Source organism: Equus caballus, chromosome 30, assembly GCF_041296265.1.
Source record: "Equus caballus isolate H_3958 breed thoroughbred chromosome 30, TB-T2T, whole genome shotgun sequence".
Classification (NCBI taxonomy): domain Eukaryota; kingdom Metazoa; phylum Chordata; class Mammalia; order Perissodactyla; family Equidae; genus Equus; species Equus caballus.
In genome coordinates this window covers 24,868,851-24,889,135 of record NC_091713.1, presented here as the reverse complement: position 1 = coordinate 24,889,135, position 20,285 = coordinate 24,868,851, and the positions used below count along the sequence as shown (strand labels likewise).

General features: G+C 42.5%; 1 protein-coding gene across 1 annotated transcript in view; it reads right to left on the bottom strand.

Moving 5' to 3' along the window:
- Nucleotides 1-20,285, bottom strand: part of USH2A (usherin) — a 747,192-nt gene that overhangs the window by 38,849 nt on the left and 688,058 nt on the right. Inside the window, exons 62-64 of the mRNA XM_001915645.4 lie at nt 16,155-16,382; nt 9,680-11,196; nt 6,657-6,978 (exon numbers count right to left, since the gene is read on the bottom strand). Of these exons, the coding sequence (XP_001915680.3) occupies nt 6,657-6,978; nt 9,680-11,196; nt 16,155-16,382 (2,067 nt within the window). The remainder of the gene's footprint in view (nt 1-6,656; nt 6,979-9,679; nt 11,197-16,154; nt 16,383-20,285) is intronic.

The following is a 20,285-nucleotide window of genomic DNA, read 5'->3' as shown; positions in this document are numbered from 1 at the left end:
GAAGGTTTGAATCAGGCAGCGCCTGCAGTGATTTTCTCTGATCCCTGGAGAGAGTCTGGTATGAAAGGAAGCCAAATAGAGACAATCTGGGATGAAGGAAGGTGAGAGAACAAATCCAATGGCATCGAGTCCTGGATCCCAGGCTCCTTGAGAGACCTGGGGTTTGCATCTTTTCCTTGGTTTCAAGGAATTTCTTCAGTCCTCTCCCCAAACAGGTGAGCAGAAACAATTCCCTTCTGTTTAAACTAAAGTTGGCTTTCTATCCTTTGTAGTGAAATGGTCATGACGCCTTGTCCATGGTGTAGATTTTCTTAAGGACCTAAATGGGCTCTTATACGTAATAAACTAAATACATTAGGTTTATTATTTATTTACATTTATATTTTATAATATATTTATAATTTATTAAATACATTTATTAGTAAATAAATATGTTTCAATAAGAAACACCACTACTGATATTTCCGTATGTCCATTTCAGGGGTGGATAACCGCATAACAATGTATTGTCTGAAGCTGATCTCTTATATACTCACTTGCTTTGATGCAACTGAAAGATAAATACTATCAGAAAATCAAATTGCTTAGGATCAGAATTCACTCCATCAGGTCTTACAAATTATAGATTACGAAAGCTGATCAAGAGAAGCAAAAGTTCGATTAGAATTTTTTTAAGCGTATGGTTGTAGATTATCTCTTCTTAGGCCTTTAGAATTTAGAACTGGAGGGAGTTTCTATTTATAGATGGGCAAAGGCCAAAAGAGGTTAATTTGCTCAAGGATCCAGAAATAGTGATAGAAGGGTGCTAAGCTGCTGTCCTTTCTCCCTCTTCCTTCTAGCTTGTTATCCACAATTTTGTGGGGACCGGTACAGAGAAGACCTCTGCAGCCCCCTTCCTGCAGCCTCCAGACAGCAGCTTTAGGCAGGAACAGTGAGGGTCCCCTTGGATGTCTCCTTCACAACCCTTCCTTCCATCCTCGTCTACGTAAATTGCCAGACAGAATTGTTTGGGGGCAGTGCGGTTCTGTTAGAAAATAGCAGGCTGCCATCCTGCGCGGGCTCCCACAGTGTCAGCCCTAAGATCTGACCCACACTCGAGTGACTCATAGAGTTTCCTCTGAGGCTGACCTGTCGCTTCTCAGTCACCCTGTTACGAGGCACCAGGAGCCTTCGGAGATGGCGTGTGCGCGCGTAGGTGCACATCGCAAAAACCTGTCAAAGCGGGGACGTTTCAGGACAGCTAATTAAGTCACTGACAGCAGGATTCAGTGAAAGGGGAGCTGTGGCAGGCCCTGGCAAATCCGTGGTGAGTCATTGCCTTAAGCAAGAGTATGAACACGAATGCACAATTACTGAGAGCTACTCGTCAGCCTGTGCTCCCTCCCGACAGGTGAAAAGGGAAGCTTCTTATCGAGGAGACTCACACCCAGGTCCCTCTCGGAAGCATGCGGAGAGACTAGTGTCTTAATTTGCTTGCTGATCACTTAACAACTTCCCCACGTAGAATTTGGAGGTTTCTATTGTATATATCAGTACAGCCCAATTTTGAAAGAGCTGAAGATAGAAATGAGTATTGACTGCGAAAAAAAATCATATTGGACTTGTAAATATTCTGTAGCACAGCAAGCCTGTAGTCTCCATTCAGGGAAAAGGTCTATACACTGGAAGAATTTCATTTAGTAAAGAGGCATCTCATTTATGTAGGAATGGCACATTTACAGAGTTGTGTGAGAATTAGGTTTTGGGAAACTAAATTGTGTTTGAAATTCACTGAGAATCTCTAATGGGACCCTCCACTGCATCGCTCTGCAAAGCCACCCCATCCATCCATCCATCCATCCATCCTTGTGAAACATAAAAAAAAAAAAAAAAAACTTCAAGAGGCTGGCCCAGTGGCAGAGCGGCTAAGTTTGAGTGTTCTGCTTCTGTGGCCCGGAGGTTGCAGGTTCAGACCCTGGGCGTGCTCCTAGCAGTGCTCTTCAAGCCATGCTGTGGCAGCGTCCCACGTAAAATAGAGGCAGACTGGCACAGATGTTAGCTCAGGGCTAATCTTCCCGGCAAAAATAAAAAAATGTGTCCAAATTTCTATGATTCATATTTCAGATCTTACTGGTCTTATTAAAGCTGATCTTTCAGATAGTTCCGAATCCTAGAATTCTGGAAGCTGTGTTGAAATGAATCAAACTACAAAAATCTCATTTTAAATGATGGTGAATGTTCTTCTTACCACTAAAGACCAGGCCCCCCAAGCGAGAAACAAAACAACAGGAAACGACAAAAGAAGCAAACTAAATCCACGAGGAAGAGAAAAAGAAATTATACGATGAGTTGAGACATGAACTTTGCAGATAATATATTCCGTTTCCCCTCCAGCTTCATACAGAAACAACAGGACTCTTGTTGAGGAAAGCCATGGCTAGACCAAGGTAAACAGGCTGGTCATCAATTCTCATCATGTAAATTAGGGACTCCTGGGGAGCTGGCTTCACTTATTTAGGCAATCAGTTTACAACGGTTGGGGACTGTGATTCTCAACCCTGGCTGCACATTAGAGTCACCTGGGGACCTTTTGAAACTCACTGATGCCTGGACCCAGCCCAGAAGTGGAACTCCAGCGGGATGGGGCCTGGGCGTTGGGAATGTTGTTAAAGTTCCCGGGGTGATTCTAATGTGCAGTCAGGGCTGCGAACCACTGATTTGGGAAATCACCACTTGAAAATCGGGCTTAAGCAGCATAGCAACGATGCTGTACCCTCCGGGGCAGTATATGTCGAAAAAGTGGGTTGTGGATCGTCCGAGCTGCTTGTGAAAAATATAGATTTCTGGGAATCCCCACCCCAACCCTGGAATCTGCACTTTGAACACGCTCTTTGGGTAATCCTTCTGTGCTATAAACACTGGGTACCACCCCGTTTAGGGCATTCAATGTTGAAGTATTACTGAAAATTGAGAAGGTGCCTGTAATATCACATAGCGTTTGCCCACCTTCAACCACACTAGCTACCAAGCTGGTTATGTGAATGGCTGTGAGGTAAGCGACATTTGCTGGTCCTCGCCCTCCAAGGTGAGCAACTCCCCCCTCTCTTTCTGTAAGAATCCTTTTCTCCAGATGTTTCCTGACCCTCTTGTCCAGTAGAATTTATCCACACTACATCCTTTTCTCCCAGAGCTCTATCACTGGTCAACTGATCGATGAATTAATTTAGACTATGGAATGCTATCTTGTTCTTCCCACATAACTAAATTTTGGCAGCTGACTTCAACGATTCAACCCAAAAACAGAAATGAATACAATGATGTAGGGCCATGGAGGAGAGTGACGGAGAAGGACATCTGACACCTAGAAGGCAAACCATGTGGATGGCCACTTCCCCAACCACAGATTGTCACCACCCTTCTAGTTAATCAGTCCACACCTCTGGGCGGTTTCTCAGTTCTTTGTTTTTATTCCCTACAAATATACGGATTACCTCAAAAACATAATCCTCTGCAGAAGGCTCAAACCACTAACAGATGTTGGGTGAACCGAAGTGTCTAGGACAGTGAAGATGTTTTCTGAAAGGAAGCTTGAGAATGGAGTAACCCTCAGGTTTGAGAGCCATGCAAATTCATCTCAAAGGCAAAAATGTTCTTTCGTTAAGGGAAAACCAATTCTTTTGCTATATTCCTTGCTAAATGACTTCTGTAACATTATTCAGGGTCTATAGAGACCCACAAGTTACACAGGCTAAATAAATCCAATATTTTAGGTCCTTTATTTCAGCATTTAATCTATATTTTTCAAAATATTTCCTGTAAGAACTGAGTTTTAGAGCCGATAGGCTAGTTTTTTTTTTTTTTCTTTTCCTGCTCTCTATCCTTCTTATGTTGTAACAACATGGGATTAGCTGGCAAATGCAAATTTGAGATCAGTTTGTGATAAGAACCAAATTAAATACTTCCATTTGGGTGGAATGAGTATGGAGAAGGATGACACCGAGCTGATAGTAACAGTTACAAAAGGGCAGCATAGCCAGAGGTCCGTAAGGCATGTCCCCTCTGAAATGTGGGTCCCTTGGTTTCTGGTTGTCCTTAGCTCCTGGTGAGAAAACTGAGCTAAGACACATCCTTGGAGTTAACCATTCCTTAGAAAACTGACATGAGACTTCTACACATCATGTGGCCAATTATTTAACCCAATGACACAACATGGTGCCAAAGAAGCTGAAATCACTGGTTTGCTTTCAGTATCTGTGGGTCATTTAGATTTGTCTAATTAGAGGCCAGAGATTTCATGCTGATTCCAGCCAGTTCTCTCACAAAGGGACGTTTTTATTCATAAGGGAGACTAGATAATTGAGAATAGATGGGTCTTTGATAACTTGACACTTTTCAGTAAAGATAATGAGAAAAGAACAAAAGGATGGCCACATAGATTCTGGCAATTTCTAACAGTATTCTGTTTCCAGCTGTGGCATCAATAAGGTATTTTGTTCCTTCGTAACATAAACCACAACGCTTGCCCTAAACCCCTGGGGCCTGATTGTTTTTCTAAATTTTTTTTTTCTTTTAAAGATTGGCACCTGAGCTAACATCTGTTGCCAATCTTTTTTTTTTTGTCTTTTCCTTTTTGTACTCCCTAAAGCCCCCAGTACATGGTCGTATATTCTAGTTGTGAGTGCATCTGGTTGTGCTATATGGGATGCCAACTCGGTGTGGCCTGATGAGTGGAACCATGTCCATGCCCAAGACCCGAACCGGCAAAACCCCTGGGCTGCCAAAGCAGAGTGCGAGAACCTAACCACTTGGCCATGGGGCAGCCCCTGATGTGTTTTTTTTTTTTTTGAGGAACATTAGTCTTGAGCTGACATCTGCTGCCAATCCTCCTCTTTTTGCTGAGGAAGACTGGCCCTTAGCTAACATCCGTGCCCATCTTCCTCTATTTTATGTGGGACACCCACCACAGCATGGCTTGACAAGCGGTGTGTAGGTCCACACCTGAGATCCAAACCGGCGAACCCCGGGCCCCTGAAACGGAATGTGTGAACGCAACCACTGCACCACTGGGGCCAGCCCCCACCCCCATGTGTTTTAAAATAATTTTGTTCTTTCAGATTTTGGAAAGGTAGTAAAATGCGTGTACTGTATATTTTGTAATATCCCAAGAATGATCTTGTAATAAAACACAATATTTCTGAAGTAAAACATGTAAATATTCACATTAAATAGGATAAATAAATGCTATAAGCAGTCTCAAATTTGTTTAGATTGGATTTTGCTGCCAAATGACTTGTGCCAAATCTAGAAAAAACTTTTGTTTTTAAGAGATTTTTAGATTTGGAATTGCAAACAAAGGATTATGCGTTTACATTCTGTGTATTTCTCCAAGCCATTCAAGAATCTATTTATCTTTTCAGTTCTTACTAACTCATTGGGTAATTTGTCCATATGTTACTGGCCTAAAATATACTCTTTCTCACACTTAAAATGTTACCTCTAATCATTGTGCTCATTGATTTGCTCTCCATATTCCTGGTGACTTAGTGATTTCATCATTTCTGGTGATGGTAAGCTTTTCAAGGCTCAGTTTCCCCTTTTTGAAAGTTGCCCTTGGCGTCATGCCTGGCACTTAGTGCTGGCATCAGTCAGCAAGGTTCCTTTGACTGCAAGCAAGAGAAACTGATTCTGACTCAAGCAAAAGGGGATTTATTGGGAGTGTATGGAATTAAAAGAACAATTGAAGACCCATACTTGGAAATAGCAGAGATAAGCAAAGCTTTCGGATGAGGTTAGGGATGTTTTATCAGGACTTCTCATCTCCACCTTTTAAAATTCGGAGTCACTCTGCTGAAGTGCCAAGCCATGGGGCTGGTCCCAGAATATTTCTCTTAATTCTTGGCTTTTCAGGGATATGCAAAGTCCTATTGTTTAGGCTGTCCTCATAGAAGGCTCACTTCATCTCCAAGCACAGGTTAATGGTTTTCCTCCAGACTTTTCTCAACACTCCATGTCTTTCTGGAGCGTGGGGGCTGGAGATGCTTGCCTTTAGATTTTATTGTTCTTGGTACAATTAATGAGTTATTTTCAAAGTGACCTTTTAACAAGGATATTTCCTACCAACGTGACACTGATAGAGGGAAGCTTATTGGTAGAAACCACTTCATTAACAAGAAATGCAAATACGTCACCTGAAATTTACCTAGGAATAACAAGCATACGTCACATGGATCAAGAACCAAGAAAATGAAAAAGGCAAATTAATATGATCTCTATTCCCTTATTTACTGCTTTTTTTTTGGTGAGGAAGATTGGCCCTGAGCTAACTTCTGTTGCCAATCTTCCTCTTTTTGCTGAGGAAGCTTGTCCCTGAGCTAACATCTGTGCCCATCTTCCTCTATTTTGTATGTGGGATGCCATCACAGCATGGCTTGATGAGCTGTGTGTAGGTCTGTGCCTGGGATCCAAACCCATGAACCCCGGGCCACTGAAGCAGAGCGAGCAAACTTAACCACTACACCACTGGGCTGGCCTCTGAAAAATTTTTGAAGAATATTATTAAATTCCTTAAGCCCCATGTTTCTTTAAGTGGCTTTTCAAGTTGGAAGCAATTTTTACAGGCTGGTGCTAATGGGTGCACGCAATCTCAGTGTGAATTGCTGAGAAGACCAATTTCTTACCTGGTATTCATATTCTGTGAAAGGCAATAGTTCAGAATCCATAAAAGAGCTCGAGCTTCCATTGTAGGTTAGCACTGGATTTGGTTTTCCAGGCTGAGTCGCTATTTGTCTTCTGTACAATTCATAGTATAAAACTTTTCCATTTGGCTGAAGTGGTCCTGTCCACAAAAGGGAAACCGTGGGCTGGAATCCCCCGGGAGCCCTCCGGACCTCTAGATGTGGAGGGGGTTGCATCAGGGGCGCAATCTCAGGGGTCTGAATGGACGTCCAGTCACTTGATGCACACCCCAGTGTGGTACAGGCTTGAATTCGTACTTCATACCTTCAGGACACAAGGCAGAAATACCCATGAGTGGCAAAATAGATTTGCATTGGAGGAATCTTCAAAAGCAAGAGCTTTTGGGGAAAAAACATCTTACATTTATTCTTATCTATCAGTAAGTCTTCTAAAAAGCAAGGAAGTCATATTTCCATAGAAATTTTAGAATATTTTAAATCCTCCTGGCTTTCCAAACTGAAGCTAAGATTCTCATCTGTCTGGAAAGGGTGGGCCCAATTCTTCCCTAAACAGGAATGTACGGAATAAATACACTTTCCAGATTCTCTCCAGCATGACAGTGCCGATACTTTGAAGGATTACTTAAAGCGATGAAGAATGCTGATCTTGGGGAGTATGAAGGAGTCTTCGGCAGCCCAGGGCTCCTCCTTCCTCTGCAGCTAGTGCTGAATAATTTCCCAGGAATGTTTCCAGGTCATGAAGGGACATCATGGAGTTAAGGTTTCAGTGGTAATAAATGCCGTCTCCTGATACCTGACATCTTAAACGGGCTCTCTTACACCACACAGAGACCTTCTGGGGCCAAAGTTAACCCAGCTATGCCCTAGATTATCAATCATGGGGACACCTTATCACCATCCAGTTAAACTCAACCAATCAGTTATGTTTTGCCCCATAGCTGGTCTCCTGCCACTTGGAGAGGTCTATTTACATAGCAGGGACTTTTCTCTGCCAGCAAAAGGGGCTTTTGTGAGTATGAAATGCCTATAGCTGCAAATGAGTGCTTTTTTCTCTGCTCCCATGCCCCACTGAATTTATGGCATCCCACTTTTCCTTCTAGAACAAGCCATTTTTCTTTCTCCCTTTATTTCTTTTGGTTCTGGCCTTTTCCTCTTCTATCTCCTGCTTCCCCACATCTAATCACTGCTTTTTTGTTCTCTTACTTGCTTTCTTTCTCTTTCCCCTTCCTCTCTTCTTAAATATGCTTCGCTCTTTCTTGTGACGTCTTTCTTTTCCTTTCTCTGCTTTCCTTCCCTCCTTCTCCTCTCATGCCCATCTCTCCCACGATGGGCCAACAGTTTATTGGTGAACAAATCCATAGTTATGTATGGCCGATCCAACTTCTAAGCAATCCTATGAAGTCACTTTCGACTTCCACATATGGATTATTTGTTTTCTGGATTACCTGTGCTGGTTTTAAAATTCTGGGTCAGATTCTTTCTGCTGGTGAAAATAGTCCCAGGCTACTTCTACCTACTGACCAGCGTCAGGGTGCTCCAAGGAGGACATACCAATTGCAATATTCAATAAACATTAATCTGCTAGAAAAACCTAAATCTATGTGAACCCCAACCTCATATAGAAGTGATATTGTTTTAAAGTCATTCATGTCATTCATATTTTCGATTATTGTGGATAATGAAGAGACACCTCTTATTGCCTTAAATATTACTGTTAGGTTTATCAGATAAATCAAACTTTCATTTTTTCGGCTTGGGAAAAGTGCCCCTCTCAGATCTGGCAACCTTTTCCTTCTCTAGAAATCTTTTAAAATAAGAGTTTCAAAGAGGAGCCAGTTGATATGATTTTTAAAACTTGTAGGTACCAGTCAGGTAAAGAGGAAGCCGGTATAAAATGTACAGCTCTGCAGCTAAAGTGGGTCTTTTTATGCCCTGAATCAGAGTAAGATAAAAGCCAACTCACATAGCATGTGGATTAGCTATGGAAGATACCTGAGGAAGTTTTAATTACTGTTTAATATTTAATGTGACCCTAAATAATTGTCATGAGTAGATGCACCAGATCATGAATGTTTCATTTAAACAGCACCATATATCAGAGATAATTACAGGAGGGGTCTAATCTACACACCAGTAGATTACAATAATAGCTGAATTTTACCAGTGGTGGTTGGAAATCAACACTCTTTCAGCCTTTAATTTTTTTAAGTGGTTCTGTTCATTTTACTAAATTTTAAGCATAAAATGTCCTTTATTACTCTTCTCTCTGGGGATATAAGTTACTTAAAATGTGATGGGGAAAAGTGTGAAGCAATTTTTTAAGCTATAGGAAGAGGGCTGCTGGTAAGGTTTATTCATGTGGAGAGCAACACGCATCCCTGCAGGGCAGAGAACCCAGACGGGACCACAGAGAAAACATGAGCTAGCAAGGTGGCACGTCCTGAGAAAACACAAGGTCAGAGCTGGGGAAATCCTAAGGGGTTGAGGAAATAGAGTCAGAGGATCTTATTATCCCAGAAGAAGTACTGGATTTAATAAGAAGGACTGTCCCCAAAATGACTTTTGAATTAGTCCACCTCTGGCTGGTAATAGCTCTCATTGATGGGCACGTTTTTCATCCTCTAAAATAATACCTCATTTTCTTCACAGCCTGGGTCAGATATCCCCATTGGGCTCTCAGAACTATCCAGGGGCCTGCATGTTTCCAGGAAAGACTAGACTCAGGGAAGTGGCCCCATCTCTGTGCTACTTGTTCCAGACATCGTGGGTGGCCAACATTTCTGAAAAACTGACTCTCAAAATGTCACTTGCAAGAATTTTACTTTCCAGAAGTTATGCGAGCAAGTTTTGGCTGGATGAGGATGTGGTTAGTCCACTGTGGATGGTTAAGTGGATGGGGGTTGGGGACGTCACGCATCTTGCTTTTAGTATCTTCATTCGAACTGACTGGATGTCACGCAAAAGACAGTGGGTTGCTCTTAGCCAACCTGGAGCTGGCCACCTACCTGTGAAATGGCTTCAGCTGGTTTAGTATGAATGCCTGTGTACCAAAAGAATTATGCGTTGTGTTTATGTGTATGATTTTTGTTTCTCTTTCAAACAGCTCACGGACAAAGAGGGTATAGTTGACGATGTTGCCATTTGTCCTCACTGGAGGGTCCCAGTTCACTAAGATTTCCTGGGGACCCTGGGCCTGCAGTTTTGGAGGTTCCATCCCTGAGGGTGCTGAGGGGCTGGTTTGCTCTTTGACAAGTGGACTCAAAATACCCCCTTGGCTGTTGTTGGCAGTCACTGTGTAGCCATACTCCACACCTGGGGTGAGAGTAAAATCGTGATAGTGAGTTTCCAGGCCGGTGTATACAATAGCTCCATCCCTCCTAAGTTCATAACTTCTGATCTGGCCGTTTGGGTTTCTTGGGGGTTTCCAGGTGATTTCTATTGACTCTGAGCCCGTGACTTGCAATTTTGGAGGGTCCATGTTCTGTGGTGGGGCCTCCCTTGTCCAGGCAGATTTTGACGCACTAGCTGTGCAACCACCATTCGTGCAGGCTACTAGGGAGAAATTATACTGAGTATAAGGCTGCAGGTGAGAAACCAACAGGAACAGACTCTGCCCGGCGAGGTACTCCTTATCATCCAATCTAAGCAAATATTTAGTGATCTTGCCATTTTGAATTGATGGTGGTGACCAAGATACGTTTATTTGAGTGGCACTGATGGCCCAAAGAGCTGGAGGGCCAACCCCTGCGGGAGCAGCCTCAAGAGTTGTGACGTTGGTGGGTTTGCTGGTGGAGCAGCCTCCACTCGTGCACGCTGCGACTGCATAACTGTATGTGAAAAATGGAAGCAGTTCTCCATCGGTGTAATTGAAGGTCGCAGCATCAAAGCTGAAAGGATAGAGCAGTCCGTTCCTTTGAAGCCTATAGGACTGGATGATCCCATTAGTCTGTTCTGGTGGGATCCAGGAAATCAGCAGTTTTGGGGGGTTCATTGATACATAGGCTGTCTCTGGAGGAGAGAGACCTTCTGGAGGGGCTGGCATCGTCCTTACCACAGTCCAAGGGCTACAGGTATGACCTGCTGAATTCCAAGTGAAGATTTTATATTCACACTGCGTCCATGGCTGCAAACCTGTGTCATTATACATAAATGTATTCCTTTCAGTATTATATTCTGTGAAAACAATTTTCTCATCGGCCTGGATTGTCTGATTCCCCCAAGCTTTTCCCTCGAAGCATCTGCGAATCACTTCATAACGAATTATCTTTCCATTTGGGTTAACAGGCTCAGACCAGCTCAACTCCACACTGGTGGCCCCCACGGACTGGATCTTAGGAGCCAACTGAGAGTGGGGAGGAGCTTCATTGGTCCACAGAAGCTGGGGCTCTGAGTGGGCGCAGCCTGCTCTGGTGCAGGCCTCCAGGGTCAGCGTGTAGACAGTGAAAGGCTCCAGGCGCCGGAAGAGAAACTGACGAGTCAAGCCAGTGTACTCCAGAACGCCATCACTGAAGATGTTATATTCCTGGAGGAAGAAGAGAACCAAGGGAAATAATTCGGAGCATATGATTTCTTGGTGTGGCTATTTCATCCCTTTTAACCTTTTCCCCCTTCTGTCCCTCATCTTGATGACCCCAGTCCAAAAAAAAAACCTCTGATATTAATTTGGGGAATGTGATCTTTTCCAGTTAATGTAAAGTCCACAGGAAGATGAAAAAGGTTTTCTTTGCCTTTTTTTTTTTTAAGTTTTGATAACATGTAAGCATATATCTAAAAGCTAAGGGCTATTGAACGTGATTCTTTGACTTAAAGAGTGCTCATGGGGTTTCCTCCTATTTTCATTTTTTAAAAATAGGGAATAGTATTCCTGGTATTCAAATGCCCTATTTTATAGCTACTAAGTGCTTCTGATCTCATCCTGAGTAGGGTAAGTAGGACCCATCTCTATTGTGCATCTCCCAAGGCATTTACTGGGAAATGGAATTATAAGGCTTAAGCATTTGTACCAGGGTGCCGGGGCCAAAAATGTGTGTCTGTGTGTAGGCACACACACATATACACATACATGTTATATACATATTCAAAAATATAGATACAAACTTTGATGACTAGAAAATGGAAAAAAATACCCTGTTTTCTCTTGCAGGCCATGGAGGAATTGATTATTCCTTTGGAGCAAAGTATTCTTTTGTTCTAGGGAAAACATCAGAACATTCATCATACAAAGGTAGAGTGAATTTTCATCCCATATTATTCATTGTTCTTTGGGAAAGTTGGGAAATAACTGAACTTCACTGGAGATATTTTTTGGTGAGGAAGATTGGCCCTGAGCTAACATCTGTGACCATCTTTGTCTGTTTTGTATGTGGGATGCTGCCACAACATGGCTTGATGAGTGGTGTGTAAATCTGTGCCTGGGATCCGAACTCCCAAACCCCTGGCCACCCAAATGGAGAGTGCAAACTTAACCCCTACACCACTGGGCTGGCCCCTGGAGATTTTTTTTTTTTTTTAGGAAAACTAGCTCTGAGCTAACTACTGCCAATCCTCCTCTTTTTGCTGAGGAAGAGTGGCCCTGAGCTAGCATCGTGCTCATCTTCCTCTACTTTACATGTGGAACGCCTACCACAGCATGGCTTTTTGCCAAGTGTGCCATGTCCACACCTGGGATCCGAACCAGTGAACCCCGGCCGCTGAGAAGCAGAACGTGCAAACTTAACCACTGCGCCACCAGGCCGGCCCTGGAGATGTTTTTGAATAGTGGTTTCCCATCCTTTTCCTGCTTCAATGCACTTGAGAGATTTGATAGTAGATGGTAGTGACTCCCTATGATGGCATCTCTCAAGAAGTGGGGAACACACATCAGAATCCCTTGGGAGGTATATCCATCTTGAAAGATTCCCAGAGGTGCCTCCTGGCAAGCTTAATTTAGACTGAATTGTTGATATAATTTAATTTTACTGAAGATTAAATAGCCTAGACTTTTGGAAATCTATTTATGTCGGACTGTTGTATTTGGTGTGATTTTCTTGTTGGGGTCCCAGGACAAGACCACACCCGTGAGGGAAGGGGAATGGTGTATTTTCTGAGGAGACCGCAGACTCCATAATCACTCTGGGAGCGTCTATGACTCCCTGGCCCCCTCAAAGTCACCTGGTAAATCCCTAACTCGTGTTAGATTTAGCTCTCCCTCTGTACCTTAGCTTCTAACTGAGTTTGGAGAAAAACACTCAAGTATGCTGACTTTCAATTTCTCACTTTAAATTTCATACCATAAATTTTAAGTAGGCAATTACCAACTGGTAATCTTATTCCATTCCCCTATATGTTTGCTCTCTTATTTTCTGAAGTGACTATTTCTTGTCTTCTCCTTTCTCCACTGACCACCAACATCTTCTTCCCTCCGCCACAGGTGGTTGTTGACATGACCACATATTTCATTGAGAAAACAGAAGCAGTCAGAAAGGAATGTTCTCATGTTATACATTATCACCACCATATCTGTGTGAATCTGGATTCAGACTGTTTGCCTTCCTTCCTTTTGCTATGGATGAACTATCTCTGCCTTTCTTGAAGGCCACCTGAACTCTGGGTCCCCTCCCCTCCTCCTTCCTACAGGTTTCACTCCTGCAATTCCTCTCATTATCTCTTACAACACCAAGTTTACTCCCTCTACGGGGTTATTTCCATTAGCGTTTAAACGTACTCTAGTATCTTTCATTCATTTTTAAATAAAACGTCTTGACACCACAGTCCCCCAGCTCTGCCCCATTTCTCTGCTTTCCTTTTCATCTATACTTTAGAGTGGCCTGACTCTTTCTTCACTTGCCATTCTCTCGTCAAGCCATCCCAATCAGGTTTCCCACTTCATCACTTGATCTTCTTGTCAAGATCACATGACCTTCTCGCTTCCAAATCCAGGACCACTTCTTGGCCCTCATTGTACTTGATCTGTCAACAGCACTTGGCATATTTTCTCTTCACTTTTGGCGCTTCCCACTCATCTACTTTTCCTCCCACTTCACATGCCTCTTCTCAATTTCCTTTGCAGGCTCTTCTTCTTCTTGACCTCCAAATTTTTGTATTTCCTCGGGGCTTGATCCTAGGTTCTCATCACCTCTAGTTATATTCTCTCCATAGCTGATCTCCTCCAGGACCGTGAAGTTAAATACCACACATCTGCTAATGAATTCCAAATATATATCTTAGTGAAGAACTCTCTCGAGAGTTCTAGACTTGTACCTGCAATGGCCTACTTGCCCCCTCACTCCTGCACATCTTCCAACCTTATCTTCCCAGTCAATGACTCAAGGCCAAAACCCAGAAGTCATCCTGAAGTATCCCTTTTCCTTCATGTTTCACAACCAATTTCTTAACAAACCTTGTCATCTCTGCCTGCTGAATGCATCTCCAGTCCACTCCTGTTTCTCTACCTTCACTACTTCCATTCTAATTCAAGCCACCATCAATTCTACCCTGAATTTTTAATAGCTTCCAAACTCCACTGGTCTCCTTAGAGTCCATTTTCTCCATAGCAGTCAGAATGATTTTGAAAAACATAAATTTGATTATGTTATTCATTTGCATTAGTAGTTTTCATTGCACTGAGAATAAATTCTAAACTCCTTATCACAGCCCAGAAGGTTGGGCACAATCTACCTCCTACCCATCCCTCCAACTCTTCTAGTGTCATCTTTCTCTCCCTCCCAATGCTTCAACCGCACTGGCTTTCTTCCCTTTATCTGAATGCACCAAGTTCATTCCTGGCTTCAGGCCTTGCATTTGCTGTTCACTTTGTCTGGAACATTTTGCTCCCCTATCTTCACATGACTGACTCTGTCTTGTCATTCAGGGCTCAGCTCAAATGTCAACTCAATTCAAATGATCATCCATTCTGAAATAGCCTGAGCGGGCATAATCACATTATTCTGTTTAATTTTCCTTATAGCATTCATCACTCTGAAGTTCTCTTGTTCTTTGTTTACTAGCTTTTTTGGCTTCTCTGTATCCCCACCATTCATGTATTCACACGCACGTGCACACTCACACACAACACGTAAGGTCTGTGACAACAGGAACCTTGCCTGTCTTGTTTACCCCTGAATAAATGCCGGGCACTTAGTAAAAGCTCAATAAATATTTGGTGAAATGTAAGTGAAGGCAAAAGGAGTAGATATTCCCATTGTCAATCATGCCAGGAAGAGGCAGATTCTGGGACAGGAAACACTCACAAAAAGGGGAGCTTTGATGGGTTTGGGGGAGAAACTCTTTTCTCTGATGGATACCTTCGTGCTATGGCTTGGATTTGAAGGTCCTGGGTCCTAAGGCTCCTGCCTCTAGTCCCAAAGTAGGGAAGTCTGTCTCTGTCACATGCAGGCAGGGTGGCAGAAAGCGGCTTGCTTCTGCTACCTGTAGCGGACTGGAGGTAGCAGAGAGTCAGCCATTGTACTAAGCAGGGAGGCAGCCTACAGGGAGGCCCATGAGGCTGGGCTGGGGCCTGTGGGCTCTAGTTACTGTTCTCAGTCATTGCTGAAGGGAATTTTCTGCTGTCATCCCCCTCATAGGCTTTTCAGGAAAGCTTTCTCCAAAGTCACAGCTTAGTCTTAACTGTTCTTTGTGAAATTAATGGAGGTGTCTTTGCCATCTTGAGAGGGACGGGTAAAGGAGAGGCAAAGCATCTACGCCAGCTGCAGCCTGGGGAATTCTGCAGTTCCTCCCTGTAGAAGGCAGTTGATGAGAGCCCAAGAGGTGGTCCAGGACCAGCGGAGATGAAGCAGAGGCAGTAAGAGACTGTGAGGTGAGTCGCCAATGCCCTTGGGGAGGAACATCAGAAAGGGAGATGGGGGCTGGCTTCCCTGTGGCTCATGGTCCAAAGCATCACAATGTGGGATAATAATGAAAAGTCAGCCTCACTTGTGCTCACAGGCTGGTGAAGCCTGGGTACAAGTGTGACACGCATAAGACTGCTCCTCGAGGCTACACACAGAGGTCAGGGAGTTATCAGACCTGTGGGGCTTCCTGTCTTCTGGTTAGTGAGCTCCATTCAAAGCACAGATGAGGCGAGGCTTAAGCCAATAACTGGGCAGGATAATTCAGGAGGAAGTCAGAACACAGTCATGTAGAGTTCAGTTCTGCTCTGACTTCCTGGCTTCAGATCCCAATTCGATCATTTGCATTGTGGGTTTGGGCAGTTATCCAGCCTTATGGCTCATGAAGGTTAGTGGTACCTACCCAGTAGGGTTGATGTGAGGATTAAATGAGATAATCCATGGAGAGCACTAAGTCCATTGTTGGGTTCAGAGGAAGCATAAACACACGTGAGCTGGTTTTCGGTGATCTATGATTAAGCGCCTGGAGGAGCTATCAAGGAGAATTAAGCAGACTGTGAAGAGAGTTTTCCCACAGTGACCTGATGGCATGTCAGGGCTCATCTATTTATCTGGAGAACAGCAAACATGATTTCACAGTCAGAGTAGAAGTTACCTTAATCACGCCGTTGGTTCTCGCAGGCTCTGACCACTGCAGTAACAACGCCCGGCCATTCTCTTTCTGTTCTACTGTAAAGTTGCTCAGGCCACTTGGAGAAGATTCTAGGGTTTGAACCAGAGTCCAGGGGCTTGAAATTTCTCCTGCCTGGTTTGTGGCCACAACACCAATGTAATACGTTGTGAATGGTTCTAACCCAAAGAGATGGGCTTCATGGTTCGTTCCCTGTAAGACAATGAACAGGTTAGTTTTCTTTTAGAGACTGCGAACAATTGTTAGAAGGTCATTCTCTGACCAAGATTCATTAGCGATGGCAGCACAAATATCACAGCAGAGTTTTGAATGATTAAGAAAACAATGTGGTATTTTCTTGCTCTTGACGCCGTGAATATATTACTTAACGTTGCGTGATTTCAGACACACACAAACTGTGGATCAGATCGAATCTTTGCCTTTTCAGAGCTTGCATCCCAAAGGATGTGATGTAGAACATAAAAAAATCTGTGATACTTCAGGTCAGTGCTGTATCCAGCTCCTGATGGAAATCAGTGGTACCAAGTTACGCGGCAGATGATGGGATAATCTTAAGGGTTTGGAGATTCAATCTGAATGACCCTAATTCTCTTTCATTGATCCCCAACACTATTTGTTTATACCCAAGACTCTCTCTATCTTCTTCTCCCATTTTCTTGGTGTGCGTTTATATCTTACAAATGCAACAAAACAATAACAACAAGCCAACTGAACTATAAATGCAGAAACACCCATAGAGAAATCTAGTATTCATATAAATGCGAAAATATTCTCATTTCTTAAAAACACTGTAACTAAAACCATGAAAATTACCCAAAGTAATTGTCATCTAGGCTTTGAGAACTTGGTCTTTTTGATCTAAAAGAAGAAAAAAAATAGGATAGCAGAATTAGATTTTTCCTGCTTAGAGAGCAACATTTAACACATTTCGCATAACTGAATTGGGGCTAAGAATCCTAATATTTTGAAAGAGCCCAAGGGTGCTTTTTCCACATCTGGGCTGGATGGAGATATCTGTTTCCAGATAGGAATTATGTCTGAAGGTGGACCAGTAATGTGTGTATGGGTACACGCACACACACACACACACACACACAAATAGGTGACACTTTCTGCTGTGTACCATACCCACTGGATGGGAATAATCATGAGGAAGTTTTGACTGGTTTCATAGGATTTTTATGCTTGGTGGGGTGTAAGATTAGCCTTGATTTATTAGATGCTTAAATGTGACAGATAGTCTTCAATTGTCATTTTTCTTGCTGGGCACCGGAGGAGGAATGTGGGGTGGAGAAGAGGAAGTTATTTCTGAAAGAAGGTACCCAAAAGCATCAGACAAAGTTATGTGGATGGAAATTCTCCTCAATTTAGGGGCTCCAGCTATCATTTTGAATAAAATCTAAAATAAGGTGGCAAAATAAAACTGAACCATTTCCCCCCAAAATTGGTTAGAAAAACCAAAACACATCATAGAAGTAATTTTTGGTGCTGTTTCCCCACATTCTTGGTTATGAGTTTCAACTGTGTTAATGTTTCTTATTATGTGTTAAACATAAGCGGAGAAAACATAATTTCTTTTGCTTATCAAAAACTTGTAAAGTCAATTTTCCTGTTTCAATAAGTCCCATTATGGTATTACATGCTAACCTCTTGAAATCTTTTAATATTTAAACATTTGCTAAGCGAGCCGACTCTGAAACAAATTTTACAGAAATACTAATTTCTCTTTTTTAAAATATTAAAAGTTAGATCATAAATATTTAAAACTTATTTCTCCACAACATTGGATTGGTCTTTTAGATAAATATAGCACAGAACTAGAATGACCATAATGAATATTAAATCGAAGATGCTACAAGTCTCGATTACAAACATTCTTTTCCGATAAATGATTCCTTTTCTGAGGAAATAGGGCAAACATGGGCAAGATTAATAATGCAAAAAAGAACCATTCTTTGTTCAGAATCTTCAGTGATAGATGCCAAAAAGGCATAAGTTCCAAAGCAAATAGTAATCACCTCTAACAGATTATATATAAAAAAGGTAGGCTGTTGGGGGACATTTAGAGATAGCTTTTGTCATAAGAAACATGGAAAGCATGTGGGCCATAAAGCAAAAACATATGTATATTGTCAATAGCAGCACCTGCTCAATTACAGTTAATTTCAGAGCTGAGAATTCCGTTCAGCCCCTAGGTGGCAATACTCTCAAACACTTTTGGTAACATGAGGACGTAGTGATTAACTGCCGGCATTCGTCATCCAACACACTCCAGGCAACCATTAAAAAATAACAAAACTGATTTCATTATAGATTCTTTTCATAAACGTTGCTAGCACAGATCCTTGAAAGCAGAAGTATTCAAAATGCCCTGGCCTCTAAACCTTCACCCTCTAATGTAAAAACATGACCTGAACATCTCAGGTTAGAGTTCGTGCCTGCCTGGCACAGAAACGTTTGAAGGTCCGGTCCTACAAAAGGTGATTACAACAGCTGTTTTTCTTAATTTGGTTTATATCTTTAAAAACATAGAAACGATCCCATATTTTATTTTATTTTATTTTCGAGGAAGATTAGCCCTGAGCTAACATCTGCCACCAATCCTCCTCTTTTTGCTGAGGAAGACTGGCCCTGAGCTAACATCCGTGCCCATCTTCCTCTACTTTATATGTGGGACGCCTGCCACAGCATGGCTTGACAAGCGGTGCCTAGGTCCACACCCGGGATCTGAACTGGTGAGCCCTGGGCAGCCAAAGCAGAGCATGCAGACTTAACCTCTGCACCACAAGCCTGGTGCCAAAATGATCCCATATTTTAAATGTAAAGGAGAATTTTTATATCATAAATTTATACTGAGGACAAGTTCCTATATTATAGGAACAAGTTCCTAATTTGTTATTTCTGAAGAGCTACAAAACACACGCACACACACACACACTCACACACACACACACCCCTTAAATAAACCTCATTAATAGCCACGCTTTTTGTCAATGTTTAGTAAAGCCCATATGAAAAAAATAAAGAAAATTTTAAAATGGCAAAATGATCCTTACCAATTTATTCTTCAACATTTTAGGAAAGAATTTCTATCATTCTCTCCTGAATGGATTTTCAACATCAAAAATTCACTACTTTAGAGTCCTGTTGTAAAATCTGGGCACAGTTCCCTCTGTGGATTGGGTTGTGTCTTGTTTATTTATCCAGTTACTTGTTATTTTCCTTAAATTCAGAATATTTGCTTGAGCTCTGCTGATCTTAAATGTTTTGGGTTCAATTCCTTCCTTTGGGGCTGTAGCATTCTGTGACACTGACTAGTAAATGTCATCATTAAAAAACATCCTCCGGGGCCAGCCCTGTGGCCTAGTGGTTAAGTTTGGCATGCTCTGCTTCTGCAGCCCCGGTTCGTGGGTTCAGATCCTGGGCATAGACCTACACCTCTCATCAGCCATGCTGTGCCAGCAACCCACATAAAAAACAGAGGAAGATTGGCACAGATGTTAGCTCAGGGCTAATCTTTCTCAGCAAAAAAACACCACAAAAAACTGTCTTTCTTCCTTTTGCTCCTGTGCACCCCCTTTCTTCCTTCCCCTATGGAAATTATCTTAATTCAATACTCTTACTTCTTCCCCTTCATTGTCATTATTTTCCTTACTCTTTACCTTCACCCTTCCATCCTACCTATTCTTTTGAGATATTTATATATATACATATATATTTTTTTTGCTGAGGAAGATTAGCCCTGAGCTAACATCTGTGCTGATCTTCCTCCACTTTACATGTGGGTCACTGCCACAGCATGGCTGACGAATGGAACAGGTCCACTCCTGGGATCCAAACCCGTGTACCTGGGCCACCAAAGTGGAGTGCATCCAACTTAACCACTATGCCATGGGGCTGACCCCTTGAGATATATGTTTTTGTTGTCCCTTCCCTATGGGCTACCAACTTGTACTTCCTTCCCTTCTCTCTTTGTCCTTTCCATGTCCACATCCACATAATATTCATATATATGTTTTTTATATTATATTTCATTTATTCATTCAATAAACATTTCTTAAGCACTACGTCTGAGCCAGGAACTGTGCCAAGTAC